We start from the raw sequence: 15,673 nt of genomic DNA, 5'->3' as shown, positions 1-15,673 counted from the left end.
TAGTTATTATTGAAGTTAGTTCCACAATGTAGGGCAGGGCATCAGGCCCAACATGTTTGATAGAAGCATAGAGTCCATTGGGTATCCTTATCACGCGAGGGTCTTTGCTATTGCTATGGATGTGTTATGAGTGTATAGACATATACTCTTTCCTGCACTATGTTTGTGATGTGATATATGCAAATACTAACGTCCCTCTCGCTGTGTATACATTCATATGCTTAGTGATGCAGGGGGCACTGTCACATAAGTGACATTGGTGTAAGGGTCTGGTTTGAGTTTTGGCTCTGACATTTCACGGCTGTGTGAACTGTATTAAACAACTCACACTTTGGAAGTTTCGGTTTTCTCTCAGTGATAAAAATTTCTCCGTCACCTGTGTTTCGAGACTTCAAAGGGACACAGAGTCTGTGAGGCCGCAACACCTCCCCCCGAGTGAGCAAACACCCAGCCTGAGACTTCAGAATGTTAGGAACAAATGTGCGACTCTTAAGGACAATATAAATCAGTTTTTTTTCAAAGTAATCTTTTTTGTGTGTCTGTCTATGCCTCCTGGCTATTTCCTAACCTTCTTTATTTTGCTTTCAATTTGGATCATCCTGATGAATATTTAAAGGCTATTAAGAAAGAAACTTGTTCCCTCTCACGCTTGTACTAAGTCTCTGGTATTGTTCAATTATTTAAAAAGTCTAAGTGAACCTTTAAAAAGCTATAAATACAGGTGCTACAGATATTAAGATGTATTTTATGAAATAGTAAAGGCGGTTTTATTCTGAGCAATTCCTAAATAATTTCTTTTTCCCCCCTAATTAATCTCCTTCATTTCTCACCTGCTCTTGCTTTGCTCTTATTCTGCATGAGGTGTTGGTTTCTCCCATCGCTTTGAGAATCAGGGTCACCGTATTCTTTTGTTGGCTATTTGGGAGTTAGAAATAGTGCTCACAGGACTCTCTCTGTCTACCTCTAAATGAGATAAGCTGTCCCTACGGCCTGGTGAGGCCATGGACCATGAACAATCTCACTCTACCACAGCCTTCCCCGCCTAAGCCCTGAGTGAGCTGGGATGAATACCCCAATGGCCACGACTCCATCAGACCCATGCACCCTATGTCTCAGCACAGTCTCCAGTTAAGCAGAATCCCAGGCTTCACTCCCTACGTGCAAAGAACTGAGGCTCTATTCATACTAAATTCACCAAGGAGTCTTCCTGAGATACTCTGGGAGAGCCTTCACTGCAGGCAGGAAAGGATTTCACATAATGTTAAAAAAATAATAAAAACAAGCTTCTCATTATCAGACTAATGAAATGATGTACTTTCCCGGCTAGTCTCGGTGACAAGGCAACTCTGACACATTTCTTTTCTAGAAGAACCTCTATACTACATTAGGATGCTGCTAAAATTACCAATAAAAACACAGCATTGCCTTTGTGGGACAGGGAACTGAGAAAACGCCGGGCAAATGGTTAAAGGCAAGTGGGGAAAATGATCAGGCAATTGGAAGATTCCTCCCGGTGCATCTGCTTTGGGTCTTACAGAGGATATGCTACCATGCCTGGGCCATTCCACCAACTAAAACATACATAAATGCATGTTTCCTGGCAAGGGAAGCCCAGGACAAAGGAACTTTTATAACACTCTAGGAAAGGCAGAGAGGGAAGATCTTATAATTAAGCTATGCAGCATTCCTGAAACTTGTAAACTTTCTGGAGTTTCATAGTATGGATGGCTTTCAAATAAATGATACTTTCTGAGCGCATCTTCCCCGCCCTTAGCTTGCAGGAAAGCATACTAGTCGGTTTGTCTGGTCTTCTGTCTCATACATCCTCCCCCATGTCAAAGAGACCCTTAGCCGTCCGCGTTTGGTGCCAACCATGGAGGTAAGCACTTTACACATATTACCCCCCATTTAAACGCACATCATCCTGAGAAGGCAGGTACTGTTATCCCCAATTTACAGATGAAGAGTTGAGGCAGAGATTGGTTAAGTTACTTGTTGAGGGGCATTCAAGAAGTCAGGTCTGTCCACATCCAGACTCTCAACTGCTATGTTAATCGTGTGTATGTGATTCCCCCAAACACCAAGATTCTGATGAACATCCTATCACAAAGATGATAGCTATAGATTAAAAATAAAAAGGTGTTAACATGCTTGAATTCAGCAATTATATGCAAGGCATCAAACATAAATCCTCACCCCAAAGTCAGAGGACATAAGTGATAGGCTGATGTAGCCATATCACTAAACTTGATGGAAATGTAGCTTTTATTACATTTATCATATAAATAATTAACCAACGAAAGCATATAATCACTTCACAGACACCACAGATCCTATATAATAAAAGGCTAATATGAAAATTGACCGAACGGCAGAACAACTGGTCGCTCTGGCACGCACTGACCACCAGGGGGCAGACACTCAATGCAGGAGCTGCCCCCTGATGGTCAGTGCGCTCCCATAGGGGGAGCACTGCTCAGCCAGAAGCCAGGCTCAGGGCTGGCAAGTGCAGTGGCGGTGGTGGGAGCCTCTCCTACCAAAGCAGCGCTAAGAATGTGGCTTAGGATTAGGCCTGGGGAGCGGGACCTAAGCCATCAGTTGGACATGCCCCAAGGGCTCCTGAATTTCGAGAAGGTTCAGGCCGGGCTGAGGGGACTCTCCCCCCCTGCCCCGTGAGGGCATGAATTTTGTGCACCGGGCCTCTAGTTCTTATACATTCTTCAAAAAAGCTAGGTGTAAAAGAATATTTGAAAGCTCCCACAACTATTTTAACTATTTTCCTGGGGAAAATTCAGTACATTCAGTATATTTTAGTGCCATTTGCCCCATCTACTCCCCAAATACAAGGAAATAAAAAAACAAAAACAAATATATAGACACATTCAACAAAAATACAGAAATGAAATCTGTTCTTCTGTTTTGATTCTTTAAAAATAGTGTTTCATGATATTTGTGTGCAAGTGTTTTAATTTATTTTGCAATTTTGCTCAGCAGTGGAGTTTATGCCTAAAAATAGCATAGCTGACTGTGGAGCCTTCCCATTTTATATGCTCTGATAAAAAAAAAAAAATGCTTTGGAGAACTAAGCCAATAAAGGGCCGAAGAATGGTGACTCATTCTAACTCATCCAGTGTTTCTCAGGGAAGAGTTTCCCAAGGCACGGAAAGTGAGGGATGGCTTTCGGAAGGATGGCAGGGTGTACCTTCGAGAACAACTTTTAATGGAAACAATCAGACAATTTCCCACAAATCCATGTCTTGGCTACAGATTTGAAGTAAAATAACATAAAAGCCACATAAGCTAAACTGGAAGGTGCTCTGAGCATGTAGTGTTCTTTTACTAGCACCTCTGTCCTGGCCACTGTTTCCTGACACAGTATTCATCCAATGACACTCATTTTTGTCTATCTTCTGACTCACATAATTTTGTCCTGTGATGAAAACCTCTTCGTGGCTATTTTGCAAGATTTTAAGCGAAGGCTGGTTAACTAACCCACAGAACCTTTATCATGTTGGATGTTGCAAAGGGTCAACACACCAAAATTATTGACTCATTCAACTCTATCACCTCTAAAAAGAAATTCAAACCAAGCACCAAGAGTGTCTATAAGAAAACTTTAAGGTACAAATATGGATGAAGGCTGAGAACAGTTAGAAATGCTTTCCTAGTATTAACTGAAGCGTTTACTAAGAACTGCCCTTGACAACAGGCAACTTCAGAGATAGTTATTTCATAAACTCTTTTTAAATTTTAAGGACCTAATAAAAGTAACTATAGGTTATGTAAAATGCTTACTATGATTTTAAGGTAATTAAGAATCTGAATGCAGTATAAAATGGGGCTTTTTCAGACCAAATGACCTTAACATCCCTACCTTTGGATCATTTAAGATTAAGAGATTTTATTATGCAAATTAGGCCTGAGGCTAATTACAAAAATAGGTCACTTGAAAAAGTCAATTCTAAACATTCAGAAAACCTGCATATATCATTTTGCCACATGTCAAAGCAAATAACCAACTATGAGATTTAATGAGGATTCATAGCATTTTGTCATGTGATGAGTATATACTCAGTAGGCTTAAAATATACTTCCAATTAAAAATTAATATTTACTTCTGGAACTCAAAAGTATGATGCCTGTATTTTAAATATGGTAATACTACAAGTCAAATTAAACATCTTTAAATAATTTACAGCAGATCCTGTCTATTTCAACAGGAGAAAAGCTACACTAACAAGAGATCCTATATTGGCTGTGTATGTACAATCATAGTTGGGAACTGGAGACTTCCATCACCAGCCAGAACTACAACAACAACAGCAGTTTCTAGAGAAGAAATTAAAATTCAAAGAAATAAAGCTACTTTCTTATTAAGCTCAGGCAGCAGGACTAGAACCCACATCCCTGGGCCCAGTGCTCTAGAATCAGGAAATCTAGGGCACCAATTCAGTCCATTAGCAATTTGAACTGTTCCCTTGCAGGGTAATGCAGTACTACTCCTAACTATCAATTCTCTTCTTTCTCGCCATGGAAAGAAAGCAGCACACAATATTGATGATTTTAATACTGATGATGAAAATCATATCAATGATTTTCTTAGTTATGAAGGTGCTAAGTAGACACTAAGATCTGAAATTAAGCATATGCAGCATATATTGTAGCAACTCAAAGACACCAGTATTATTTATTGACTATCTCAAAATGAATTGATGATTTGAAGTGTTAAACATATACTTGAAAATTTTAGGGTTTTTTCTTATACTACCTAGTATAGTACTATTTTAAGTAGAATGTGCCTATGAGAGAGAAAGAGAGAGAGAGAGAGAGAGAGAGAGAGAGAGAGAGATTAAGATTGTTTGATGTGTGCCCAACTGGCGTGGCTCAGTGGTTGAGCATTGACCTATGAACCAGGTCAAGGTTCGATTCTCAGTGATTGGGGCACATTCCTGGGTTGCTGGCTCCATCCCCAGTGGGGTCATGCAGGAGGCAGCCAATGAATGACTCTCTCTCATCATTAATGTTTCTATCTCTCCCTCTCCCTTCCTCTCTGAAATCAATAAATATATATATGTTTATTTACATATACATTGTTAAAAGATTGTTTGATGTGAAAAGTAGTCACTTTTTTTTTTTAAATATATTTCACTGATTTTTTACAGAGAGGAAGGGAGAGAGATAGAGAGTTAGAAACATCGATGAGAGAGACACATCGATCAGCCGCCTCCTGCACACCCCCCACTGGGGATGTGCCCGCAACCCAGGTACATGCCCTTGACCAGAATCGAACCTGGGACCCTTCAGTCTGCAGGCCGACGCTCTATCCACTGAGCCAAACCGGTTTTGGCTAAAATGTAGTCACTTTTTAAAATCTCTTAATTGTTTTGGTGCCTTGGGATTCTTGAAGAAGCAAAAAAAGTTAGCATTAACTTTTTAAACTATTTTAAAATGTGTTCTTCTCATCATTAGTCTCTTTCCCAGGGAAAGCTGTGTATCAGTGAGCTTTGCTGTAGGCTGGGTGAGAAATCGGTTTCTGCACTTTCCCAACTTCTGAAAGGTCTTCCTATGTCTGTGACGTGGCGGAAGCCTTTCAACTCTCTGCGGAGAGCCTGCGTGGACTTCCCGGCACACTTCTGAGCTCTGGGCCCCTCACCCAGCCCCGTGACAATCACCCAACCAGCAGCATTCAAACCGCCTCTCATTGTTTCAACCTTGAAATGCTCAACTCTATTTTAAGAACAATTCCTTTACCCCAGGCTTTTTGCACTGTAAATCAGAACTCTACGGAGAGTTCTGGGGGCCAGCAGAGCTCAGCTACCTGCAATGAATCTAATAATGAGTTTTTCGGGAAAGAAAAATAAGAGATGTCATCATTGTGTCGATTAGTATTATAATTAATTACAAAGTAAACCGTGGTTCTAAACACAAACCTATCATGTGTTGGTAAGTCATTTATTATTAAATGCTCACTACATTAAACAAAAAGATGTTGCTTATTTAGTATTTATATTTATTTCCTGCATATTCAGACTAAAGACGAGCCCCATGTTTGCTGAAATCCTACTTGCACTCACTGGGAACTTAGAAATGAAAAGCCATCTTCAGGAAGTCATAAACTAAAGTACATGGAGGAGAGAATCTGGGTCTGTTAACTGGTCTGCATGGGCTTGGGCTGCAGGTACAGCTCTAATGACATACATCTAACACCACAGGCACATCTGATACTCTACGGCATCCGCTCTTCAGGCATCCCCCGCCACCTCCATATTCTTTCTTTCTTCCACCCTACCGAGGGGAATTGACCTTCTTAAGGAATTTATCTAAAGTCACTTTCAGTTCCCTATAAATGGTATGCTAAACATTAGTGTCCTTGGTAAAGTCTTACTTAAATTGTCGTTAAAAAAAAAAAAGCCACTAGGCTTCCAAAAGCTTAAAGTTTCCATTTATTTTTACCTAATAACTATTTTAGATTCTCAAAGATTTCTCTATTATTTTGTACACTTTACCACCCAATCTACTTGTTTCATCCCTTAGAATGCTCCTATTTTCATTTTACAATAATTCTTTTTTTAAATATATAATTTGCCACTTTTCCTTTTTGTGTGTTTTTGTTGTTGTTGTTACTTATTCTTGCTCGGCCACTCTCTGTGTATCAGGTTCACCTACACATAGGGTTTCAGTCTCTGTGGTATTTAAGGTCTACAGCAAAGGACAACAAGAGAATTGGACGGCTGTGACCACTTCTGTTTTCATTGCTAATGTAGTAAAAATAATATGTTATTGAGCACTAAGTCACTATCCAGTGAGTTACTGATCCTGAGCTTTAAAAAAAAGCAGCTAATAGGCTGAGAAAGCAGAGTTTTAACCTGCTCACCCACAGATGGGAGGGTGCAGCCAATGGACAGCAGTTCAGTGTTCCCTAAGGAACTGAAGACTATGGTCACAGGTAAGTGAGCAAAATTTTAAACAGAAGAAATTAAGAAAAAAATACTTCATTGCTTTAGTGACGTGAAGAGCTGTCTCAGTCACCCAGACTGCACTGACAAAACCCTGGCCCTAGAACGACCCTGGCTTTGTGCGAGGATGGGATTTGCACTGAGTAGGCATGTGCTCCAGGGGGTGCACCATGTGACTTCACAGCCTTATGAGAGGACAATGGTTCAGATATGACTCAAAGGGTACATAATATCTGTTCCTGATGCAATGTATCAAATTGCTAAATAGATTTTTAAAAAGTAATTGGTTGAGCAACCCCAACTTTTGTCTTATTCGTCTAAATCTGGTTTTGACGTGCCCATGTACAACTGTGGTTTGTAACACCCATCCTTCGAACCTATATGCTCCATCTCACTGATGCCTTCATACGGAAAAGGTACTATTATACCCTTATTACTGTTGAATCCATAGTACTTAGGTACAGTTTCTGGCACAGAGGAAATATAAATGAATGAGTGAATGGATAGATGGATGAATGGATGAAGAGAAATGTCACAGCACAAGAGTTACCCAGCAAAATCTCACCAATGGTCCTTAAAAATGCTTTTGTTAGTAGAGATGCTGAGTATATTCATATATATATTCACTTATTTCAATGCTATAAAAACTCTAGGATGTTTTTTTCTCTTTAGGTATTTATATTTAATGAGTACTATTAGTATAGGGTCCCACGTTCAATTAAAGTTTCTTTCCCAAAAATGGATTATCACCAAATATTTGCCACAATAATACTTTTAAGGAAGCAAAACTAGATACAAACCTATTTAGCTTATCCTAATTTCTATAAATAAATAAATAGAATTATACTTACATATAATGTAATAATCTTTGTTCTTCTGAAATTCTAGACCCCAAAGGTTAGGGCTGAATTCTTGAAACTTGATAGTGAATTTTACATCTTGGTCTGGTCTGGCACAGTTGAGGAGAGGGGTATTTTCCTTTTTAATAGTGCATCTTTCTGCTTGGTCTTTATCAACCATATAAACTTTATAATATTCATACTGGCCAATAGTTTTAGAGTCCATTTTGGGGCAAATAATATCCAATTTGTCTCCTATCTGTGGGTATAGTACCAGTCCTTGTCCAGGTAGAAATCTAAAAGCATAAAAATAAAAAAAAAAATGAGTTGACAAAAGTTAACAGTATTAATAATTATCACAAAATAGCCAGACGATGCCAATAACTCCAAATTACAATTTTATAAACCCAAACTTTTATTTGCCAAAAGTATCTTAGTTCAGATCAGCATGGGATGAATGTATTTAGGGATTAAACCTTAGAGAAAAGAAAGAACCACTCTCCTTACTTGACACCAGCAATTTTCAACCTTTTTCACCTCATGGCACACACAAACTAATTACTAAAATTCTGTGGCACACCAAAAAATATATATATATATATTGTCGATCTGACCCCCCAAAAGGCATAATTTTGATTCATTCACACCGGATGGCTATTGTTGTGTTGGCTGTTGCCATTTTTTACCTGATAATCCAAGGGAAAAGAGGTCAGTGCCTCTGACTAAATAGTCAGGCACTGCATGTTTTATTTTTATTTTTTTAATTCTTGTGGCACATCAGTGTGCCTCTTTCGACACACTGGTTGAGAATCGCTGCCCTGCACAACAGGACCAATCAGCCTGCTGACGTTTCTTTACTACCCCCTCGCTTTACTAGCTCAGTACTCCTTTGTGTAACTTTACAATAACTTTTCCTGCTGGTGAGTCAGCCCTCCCCACCTGTTTGTTATTTTTTAACCATTGGCAGCTTTCGTTTATTGGGCATGCCACAGAAAGATGGCATCAGCGCCAGGGAACAGTGGGTGCACTAATACTTTGTTGTCTTGTTAGTTTCCATTGGCTGTTGATGTTAATTAACAGACAAGTTTCATCAAGAATGCTTCAAATTACTTATCATAATTAGTCAGTCACTGATCAAACAATGGGTTTTTTATTACAGTGAACAAAAGAAATGTCTTACAAACCCATAAAAGATAACTAGAAATAATTAGTTGTAGTATTGATTCAGCTGCAAGATGAAGAGCCCCTGACTTGCAAGGACAGCAGCTACTGTCCTTGCTCCACCAACCCTTTCTTCCCTTCCCTGGAGATGTATTTGCTCCAATTAATTCTCAGAAGCAAATCTTTAGAACTAAGACAACTGATACAATATCCCCTTAATGCTTACAGCTAAAAGCTTTCCCCCTCCCCTACCTCTTTCTTGCTAGCCATGCTGCTGAAAGATCGTTCTTAATGGGGAGTTTCTCTCAGAAACTGAAACAAGAGCTTCCTAATGAACATCCTTCTACAAGTGCTAACACCAACAACACACTTAGAAATCCCAGCTCTTTCCTCTGTACGCAGCCAAGCCTTCAGGCTCATTAAAATATTAAAGCCCGAGAACAAAGCGTCATGTCTGAATCCCGAATCCCGCCAATCTGACCCTTTATTTAAGCAGGGAAGCCCACCAGCCATAACAATTAATGGGTTGTAATTCACTGAGAGAGGAAGCCAGGATGGTGAGGCACCCCCAATGTCAAATCCGTACTGAGGAAACAGGTTATGATTTATGCTAATGAATGGTATTAATTTTCTGAAAATTGCATGAGGGTGGTTATGAAGCATCACAGAACATAACAGAAATTACATTATAGATTTATATTAAAATCCAATAGTTTTTATGGCAGGAAAAATGCATGTTGCCGACAGTGGTTTATCATTTTCCTTGGGAACGCTACTTTACAATCCCAAAGAGAGAGGAGTCCCCCCTACACACACTTTATTTTTGTTATTAAGCTTTTATAGCCAGGACATATGACATTTATTCATTAACAAAAAGAAAAAGAAAGAAAGAATGAAAGGAAGGGAGGAAGGGAAGGAGAGCAAAAATCACCTAACATAATATCAGAATGAATATTTTTCATAACAATGACGAATTTCATACAAACATGTGTGCATACTTGAAGAATTCTCTAGAACTTTAGACAAATGAAGATTACCAGTTAGTAAGGGTCTCTCTTTGATTGTCTTGACCATTTTTCCAGGTTCCTGGGGAGATGCTTTAGAAATTCAACTCCAAAGGACTGAAGGACTCCTGGGTACTCCCCCAACCTCCTGAGCGCCAGTGTGGTCTCTCTAGGCAAGTCCATCTTTGTGAGTAAGAAAACAAAGACTCTAGGTTCTGGTGGAGGGATGGAGTCAGAAAGTCTGTGGAAGAGCCTTTTTAGTCTCTACCCCTGCCCCTTACGTGCTTCTGATCTGTCCCTGTAGTCAAGAAGTGGGGGCAGGAGGCCTGGCAATCACTACCCATGAAGTCGTGTGAGCCTTACCTCACTCACCTGCCTGACACATCCCTTTTCTCAGTTTTATTCCTTAACCTTCTTAGGAAACCTTCACTGCAACCAAGAACCAGAGGCCAATTCCTGCCTGGGGTTCCCACCTCACGTCAAATATTTTCTACCCTAAATCTTCTCTTTTAGTAGCTGACACAGAGCGACCACCACATGTAGGCTGTTGTTAGAAGTATTCATAAATCACAGCCAAGGCCCGCACCAAGATATCTGTATCCTGCCTCCTCTCACAGCCCTGATCTTCACACCCATCAGTTTTCACCCTGGACCAGTGACCCCGGGGCTTGCCCGGGCCTCAGGCGTCAGCATCCTTAGCAGCCAGATGGACCCATTTTCTTGTCCATCCAGTCAATTCTTTTCAAAATATGCATCAGCTCCCCCACCCCCGCAAGCTGTATATCATCTCTGCATATCTTAGAACTCTCCCACATCACACCCTATGTCTAAAGTTTAGCTCACTGAGCTCTTCCTTCATCCAAAATGCTCCCAAGATCTTGCTTCCTTCATGAGATACATTTTCTTCTTGCTTAACCAAGGACTCATCGGAGATGTCCTCCCACCCATGTAAGTAACTCCTCATGACTCTCTCTTCACTCACCAACTCGGAATTACAGCTTTTGCTGGTGCTGATGGGTGAGGCCTAGAAGACGTGACACATGGGCTGATGTGCCAACAAAGATCTCCACGTTCTAGACCATATTTTCAGGAGGCACAAATCCCATGAAAAGTGGTAACAGCCAGTGATGGGGGAGCCATAACCCATAAAGGGAAGGGGAAGAACCTCAGATTTCAATAAGCACACCTAATATGCTCAGGGAAAGTAAATCTCGATAAAACTCACTATTTCTAATGCTTGAAAAGAGTCCGTTCACTTTTCAGAATATATTGTAGCAAAAAGTAAAGAATGTTACCCTCTCCCCTGAAAAAGTAACTGTTTCAAGTGTTCCTTAAAAATCTGATTGCTTCTTTATGCAAATCCATAGAAAAAGACCCAATAATTGAGTGCTTTAGAGGTTTGCTTTGTAAGCATGTATATGTATATAAACTGGTCAGCATAGCAGTGGCTTTAATTGATGAGGTTATGGTTTCCCCATAGACAAAGGGCGAGGCCGAGTTTGAGCCTGAATCACAGATTTCTTGTACACGTCACCACTATATGCCTTCGAGCCCCTGCAGCCACTTTCTTCCCTCCCAGGAACCCTCGCTGTTTCTAAGGCAACAGGGGAACAAACAGGAGGAATGTGAGTATAACAACGAAAGCGCCGTATTTCATGCCAGACTCTCAGCGACAAGAAAAAGTAGAAGATCCTGATCATCAGGAATTTACAATCTATCTCCCTGAGGGCCAGCGGGTCCCAGGTGTGTCTGATTCAATAGCGAATGCCCAAGGGCTGACATATGGTAAATGCTCAATAAGTAATGTATTCGTTGAAAAAAAAAATATGGAAGGACAAATGGGAGCCAAAATATACACAAATAAAGTTAAGTCAAATTAGGTGCCACAAACTATTTGCAATTACAGGCATGGAAGGAATTCCCGAGTTCAGACCACCTAGAGTTGGGACAAGGGTGTGCTGCGAGCAGAGATGAGATTTCCAGAAGACAGCATCCTAGGCGTGATGTTTCTGGAGAACAAGGAGCCGTGCAGATGGAGTTTCAGAGCTGTTCTCTCTGAAAGGATTTATGGGTATGAGCAGTCTTCTACAATCGCTTTCTATTAAAACTGCCAGGCAATTAAACACCTCCAGAACCACTAATAACAAAAACACTGCTGCTTTTGAGCACTTACCCTGTGCTAAGCACTGATCAAAGCACCTTACATCACATTCTCTTCATGTAATCACTGCACACGTACCCAACACGCAAAACAGGTGAGGATACACCTGTGCCAAACACCAGGCACAACAGGAAAAGCCCCCTTTCTCTGCACACTTTTCGGTTCTTACTGCATTACATGAAAGCATAAATCTGGTTTGTGAAATGAATTTTTTCTTAAATTGAGCTTTTCACAGCCAAGCCATAAAGTTAAAAGAAATCAAGAGAAAATCAGTCTGCACACAAGCTTGCAAGCACCTCCGTCTAGCTCAGTGGTTCTCAACCTTGGGTTGCGACCCCTTTGGGGGTCGAATGACCCTTTCACAGGGGTCGCCTAAGACCATCGGAAAACACATATATAATTACATATTGTTTTTGTGATTAATCACTATGCTTTAATTATGTTCAATTTGTAACAATGAAAATACATCCCGCATATCAGATATTTACATTACGATTCATAACAGTAGCAAAATTACAGTTATGAAGTAGCAATGAAGATAATTTTATGGTTGGGGGTCACCACAACATGAGGAACTGTATTAAAGGGTGTGGCATTAGGAAGGTTGAGAACCACTGGTCTAGCTCCATGCCAATCACTTTGGTTGTGCCTAAAGCCGAGGCTGCTTCTGAGGTAAGAGAACCAGAGACCACAGCTCATGAGGGCAGCAATCTGGTATCCCTGCCTTCCCCTAGAGGCCACGAGCCAAAAGGTATCCAAAAACCAAAAGAAACTTCCCCAAATATTTTGCAATATTCAATAATACACTTCTGTTGACCTAGGATGTGTCAAAAACAACTATGATGGTGACAACTGGCTCATTTTAAGTGACTAAACTGGCTATCCAGAGTGGAAGTCAAATATAGATTTCTTTTTGTGTGATGAAATAATGTTCATCTTGTAACCAGAAGGAGCACAGAGGAAAAGCCCCATATTATAATACGTATCACACAGGTGAGGTTGTTTTTATTAAGCCAAAGGACAAAGAAAATCAATAGTGCTTCATGTCCTACGTAGGAGAGAGAACACTGTCAGGCCAGTTTCTTCTCTGAGCCAGGCTACGTAAGGGCAGAGCAGTCACCTTGCTGCCTTCCTGAGAGGGGGAAGCCGGATTTGCCTCCACATCGGGAGACCCGGGACTCAGCACTGTTTCCCGGACATTGGTGCTATGGCTTCTCATGGAAGGGCTTCCATGCTATGAGAGTGAGGCGGGCTGAGCAGAAATAGGCAACTCCTGTGTTTTTCCCCCCAATGAATCATTCCCAAGCAAGACAATAAATGTGATGACTTTGGATCAAACAGAGTATAGACACAGTATAATGTGGAATAAAATGGACACCTGAAGTAGGGTTCCACATGTAACCTGCCCGAAATGAAATGATTCCATGTATGTTTTTATCTTCTGATTCCCTATTGAACTTAATCCAAGTTTTTAAAAGTTACTCTGAAAACCAGACTGTAATTCTTCCCTGGGGAATACTTTGAATCAATCTAATAACCTAAATTAGACATTAATATTTAATAATCTAAATTAGATCTCTAATAATCTAAATTACACATTTCAACTTCATCTTTGGAGAAATTATTTTTACAATACAGACATTGTGTAACATGGTATTCTTTAAAGTTTAAATCCACTCTAGGAACCCATGCTTGTTTAAAAAGCTAGCACAATGCATTTAAAGCATAAACCAGCCACTTAGGAGTTTAGGGATTGTGACACGAAATTTTCTTGGATAGAGCAGAACACCACAAGTTGTGATCTCAAGCCTGGGTTCTTCTATTGCCCCGTTGACTTCTGAACCTGGCTGGATGGAACGAGAGGATGCCTGGGAAGCCAGGAGCTGAGGTGCTTGGGGATAGCTCTGTAGTGGAACCACAATTGCACTTCCCAGCCACCTGCGGGTGCCCCCTTTCCCTTTCTCTTTTCTCTCCTACCCTCTCCTGCCTTGCTCTGACCATAACACATTCACCTCAGGACAACCATTCAAAGACTTCTTCCACTTTTCTTCGAGGTTCACCTAGAAGAACAGCCAAATGACTGAATGGCCCCTTTGATCCTGATACTAAGTCTGTGAAAATAGACATGAAATATGAAAGAGCTGGGTCTTTTCAAAGAAAGCAATAAATATGCCAAACTACCATGTGAGCAAGGGCAAATCAAAATGCTGTAACAAATGCAAAAATATAAAGCCGATGCAGAATAAAAGAGATGAAAATAAAGACATATTGACCAGAATGACCAGTGTCTGCGACCTAACAAATGATTGGATCAGGCAAAGCCCCTCCAACCAGACATGACAACGGAGTTTCTAATTTAAAAAGTGTCAGCTCAGACCCAAAGCCATCATGTAACAGGACCAGTGCCAGTCCTGCCAACGTGCACGTTGTGGGGACAGGAGATCTACTCGGGACGATCTGTCTCTGGAGCGAACTGCCAAGCAGAACTGGAATCAGAAGTAAATAATTACTTCTTTCGTGGAGTATTGCTTTTATTTTTCCTCTCATTTCAAAATTATATCATCAGAGTATATGCTTTATACTCTAATGTTTAGCTGTCTGGGTTTTTTTCCCAAAAGTTTCTGCAATAAACACTACATGATTTTGTGATCAGATTGGAACATTATTTTTGTACAGTTTCAAAGAACAAACTATCATTTCTTGAGCAAGCTTTCATAACTCTGGCTTTTAAAATAAGCATTAAAAATATTTAAAGCCTGTAGACTCTTCAATTTTTGACGCAATTCCTTAGAAAACTTAACTGAAAAGAAGTCATTATAGACCTGGCAGTTGGTTGAAGCATCATCCTGTGCACTGAAAGGTTGCGGGTTCAATTCCCTGCCAGGAAGCAACGAGATATATTTCTCTCTCTATCTCTCTCTATCTCTCTCTCTCTCTCTCTCTCTCTCTCTCTCTCCCTTCCTCCCTCTTTAAAATCAATTTTTTAAAAAAGTTATTATAGTCTGAATTGGGATCTATTTAACCAATCCGTTTTTGAGTCCACAAAAGCTGTTGTAACAGCTACTATGCAATGCACTAGTTCATTCAAACACACACAAAAAAACATATGGGATAGACAGAATTTAAGCTTCATCACTGAACTGCACCAATCTGGGAGTTGGCTAACAGTGCAGGGACGCGGAATGCCAGCTTCAGGAACTTTAGGGACAGGTTTACCTTAGCAGTTGACGTACCAAAAATCACAGCGTATCATAAAGTAGACTGATTCACAAATCAAGGTTCTGTCTTTTTACCACATTTTAGAAAACACGCACGTTTCCCATAAAATGCTTTCGATTTTCATTTTACTTAAATGTCAAAGGCTGCAGGGAGGCAGAGCAGTCAGTTCATAAACTGGGTGAGTCTGAGATTCCGAATGAGGAAAAGCACTCTGCTGCTTTGCTGTAACTGGCTGGTCTGTCCAGTTACCTGCTGACAAAAGATGCACGCTGCTCTAGGTAAGCCCAAGCCCTTGACCCGTAACTTCACCATGCACTTGGGCCTTGCAGTCTA

The 15,673-nt window shown here is 40.5% G+C and overlaps 1 protein-coding gene across 1 annotated transcript in view; it reads right to left on the bottom strand.

The window, feature by feature from the left end:
• Window positions 1-15,673, bottom strand: part of EFNB2 (ephrin B2) — a 45,478-nt gene that overhangs the window by 14,778 nt on the left and 15,027 nt on the right. The window contains exon 2 of the mRNA XM_070408616.1: window positions 7,808-8,091. Within this exon, the coding sequence (XP_070264717.1) occupies window positions 7,808-8,091 (284 nt within the window). The remainder of the gene's footprint in view (window positions 1-7,807; window positions 8,092-15,673) is intronic.

This window comes from Myotis yumanensis, unplaced genomic scaffold (assembly GCF_028538775.1).
Source record: "Myotis yumanensis isolate MYYU_CA2020_CCGP unplaced genomic scaffold, mMyoYum1.0.hap1 SCAF_3, whole genome shotgun sequence".
NCBI classification, from domain to species: Eukaryota; Metazoa; Chordata; class Mammalia; order Chiroptera; family Vespertilionidae; genus Myotis; species Myotis yumanensis.
Note: the sequence above shows the minus strand (reverse complement) of the source record. Positions and strands in the feature narration are given on the sequence as shown.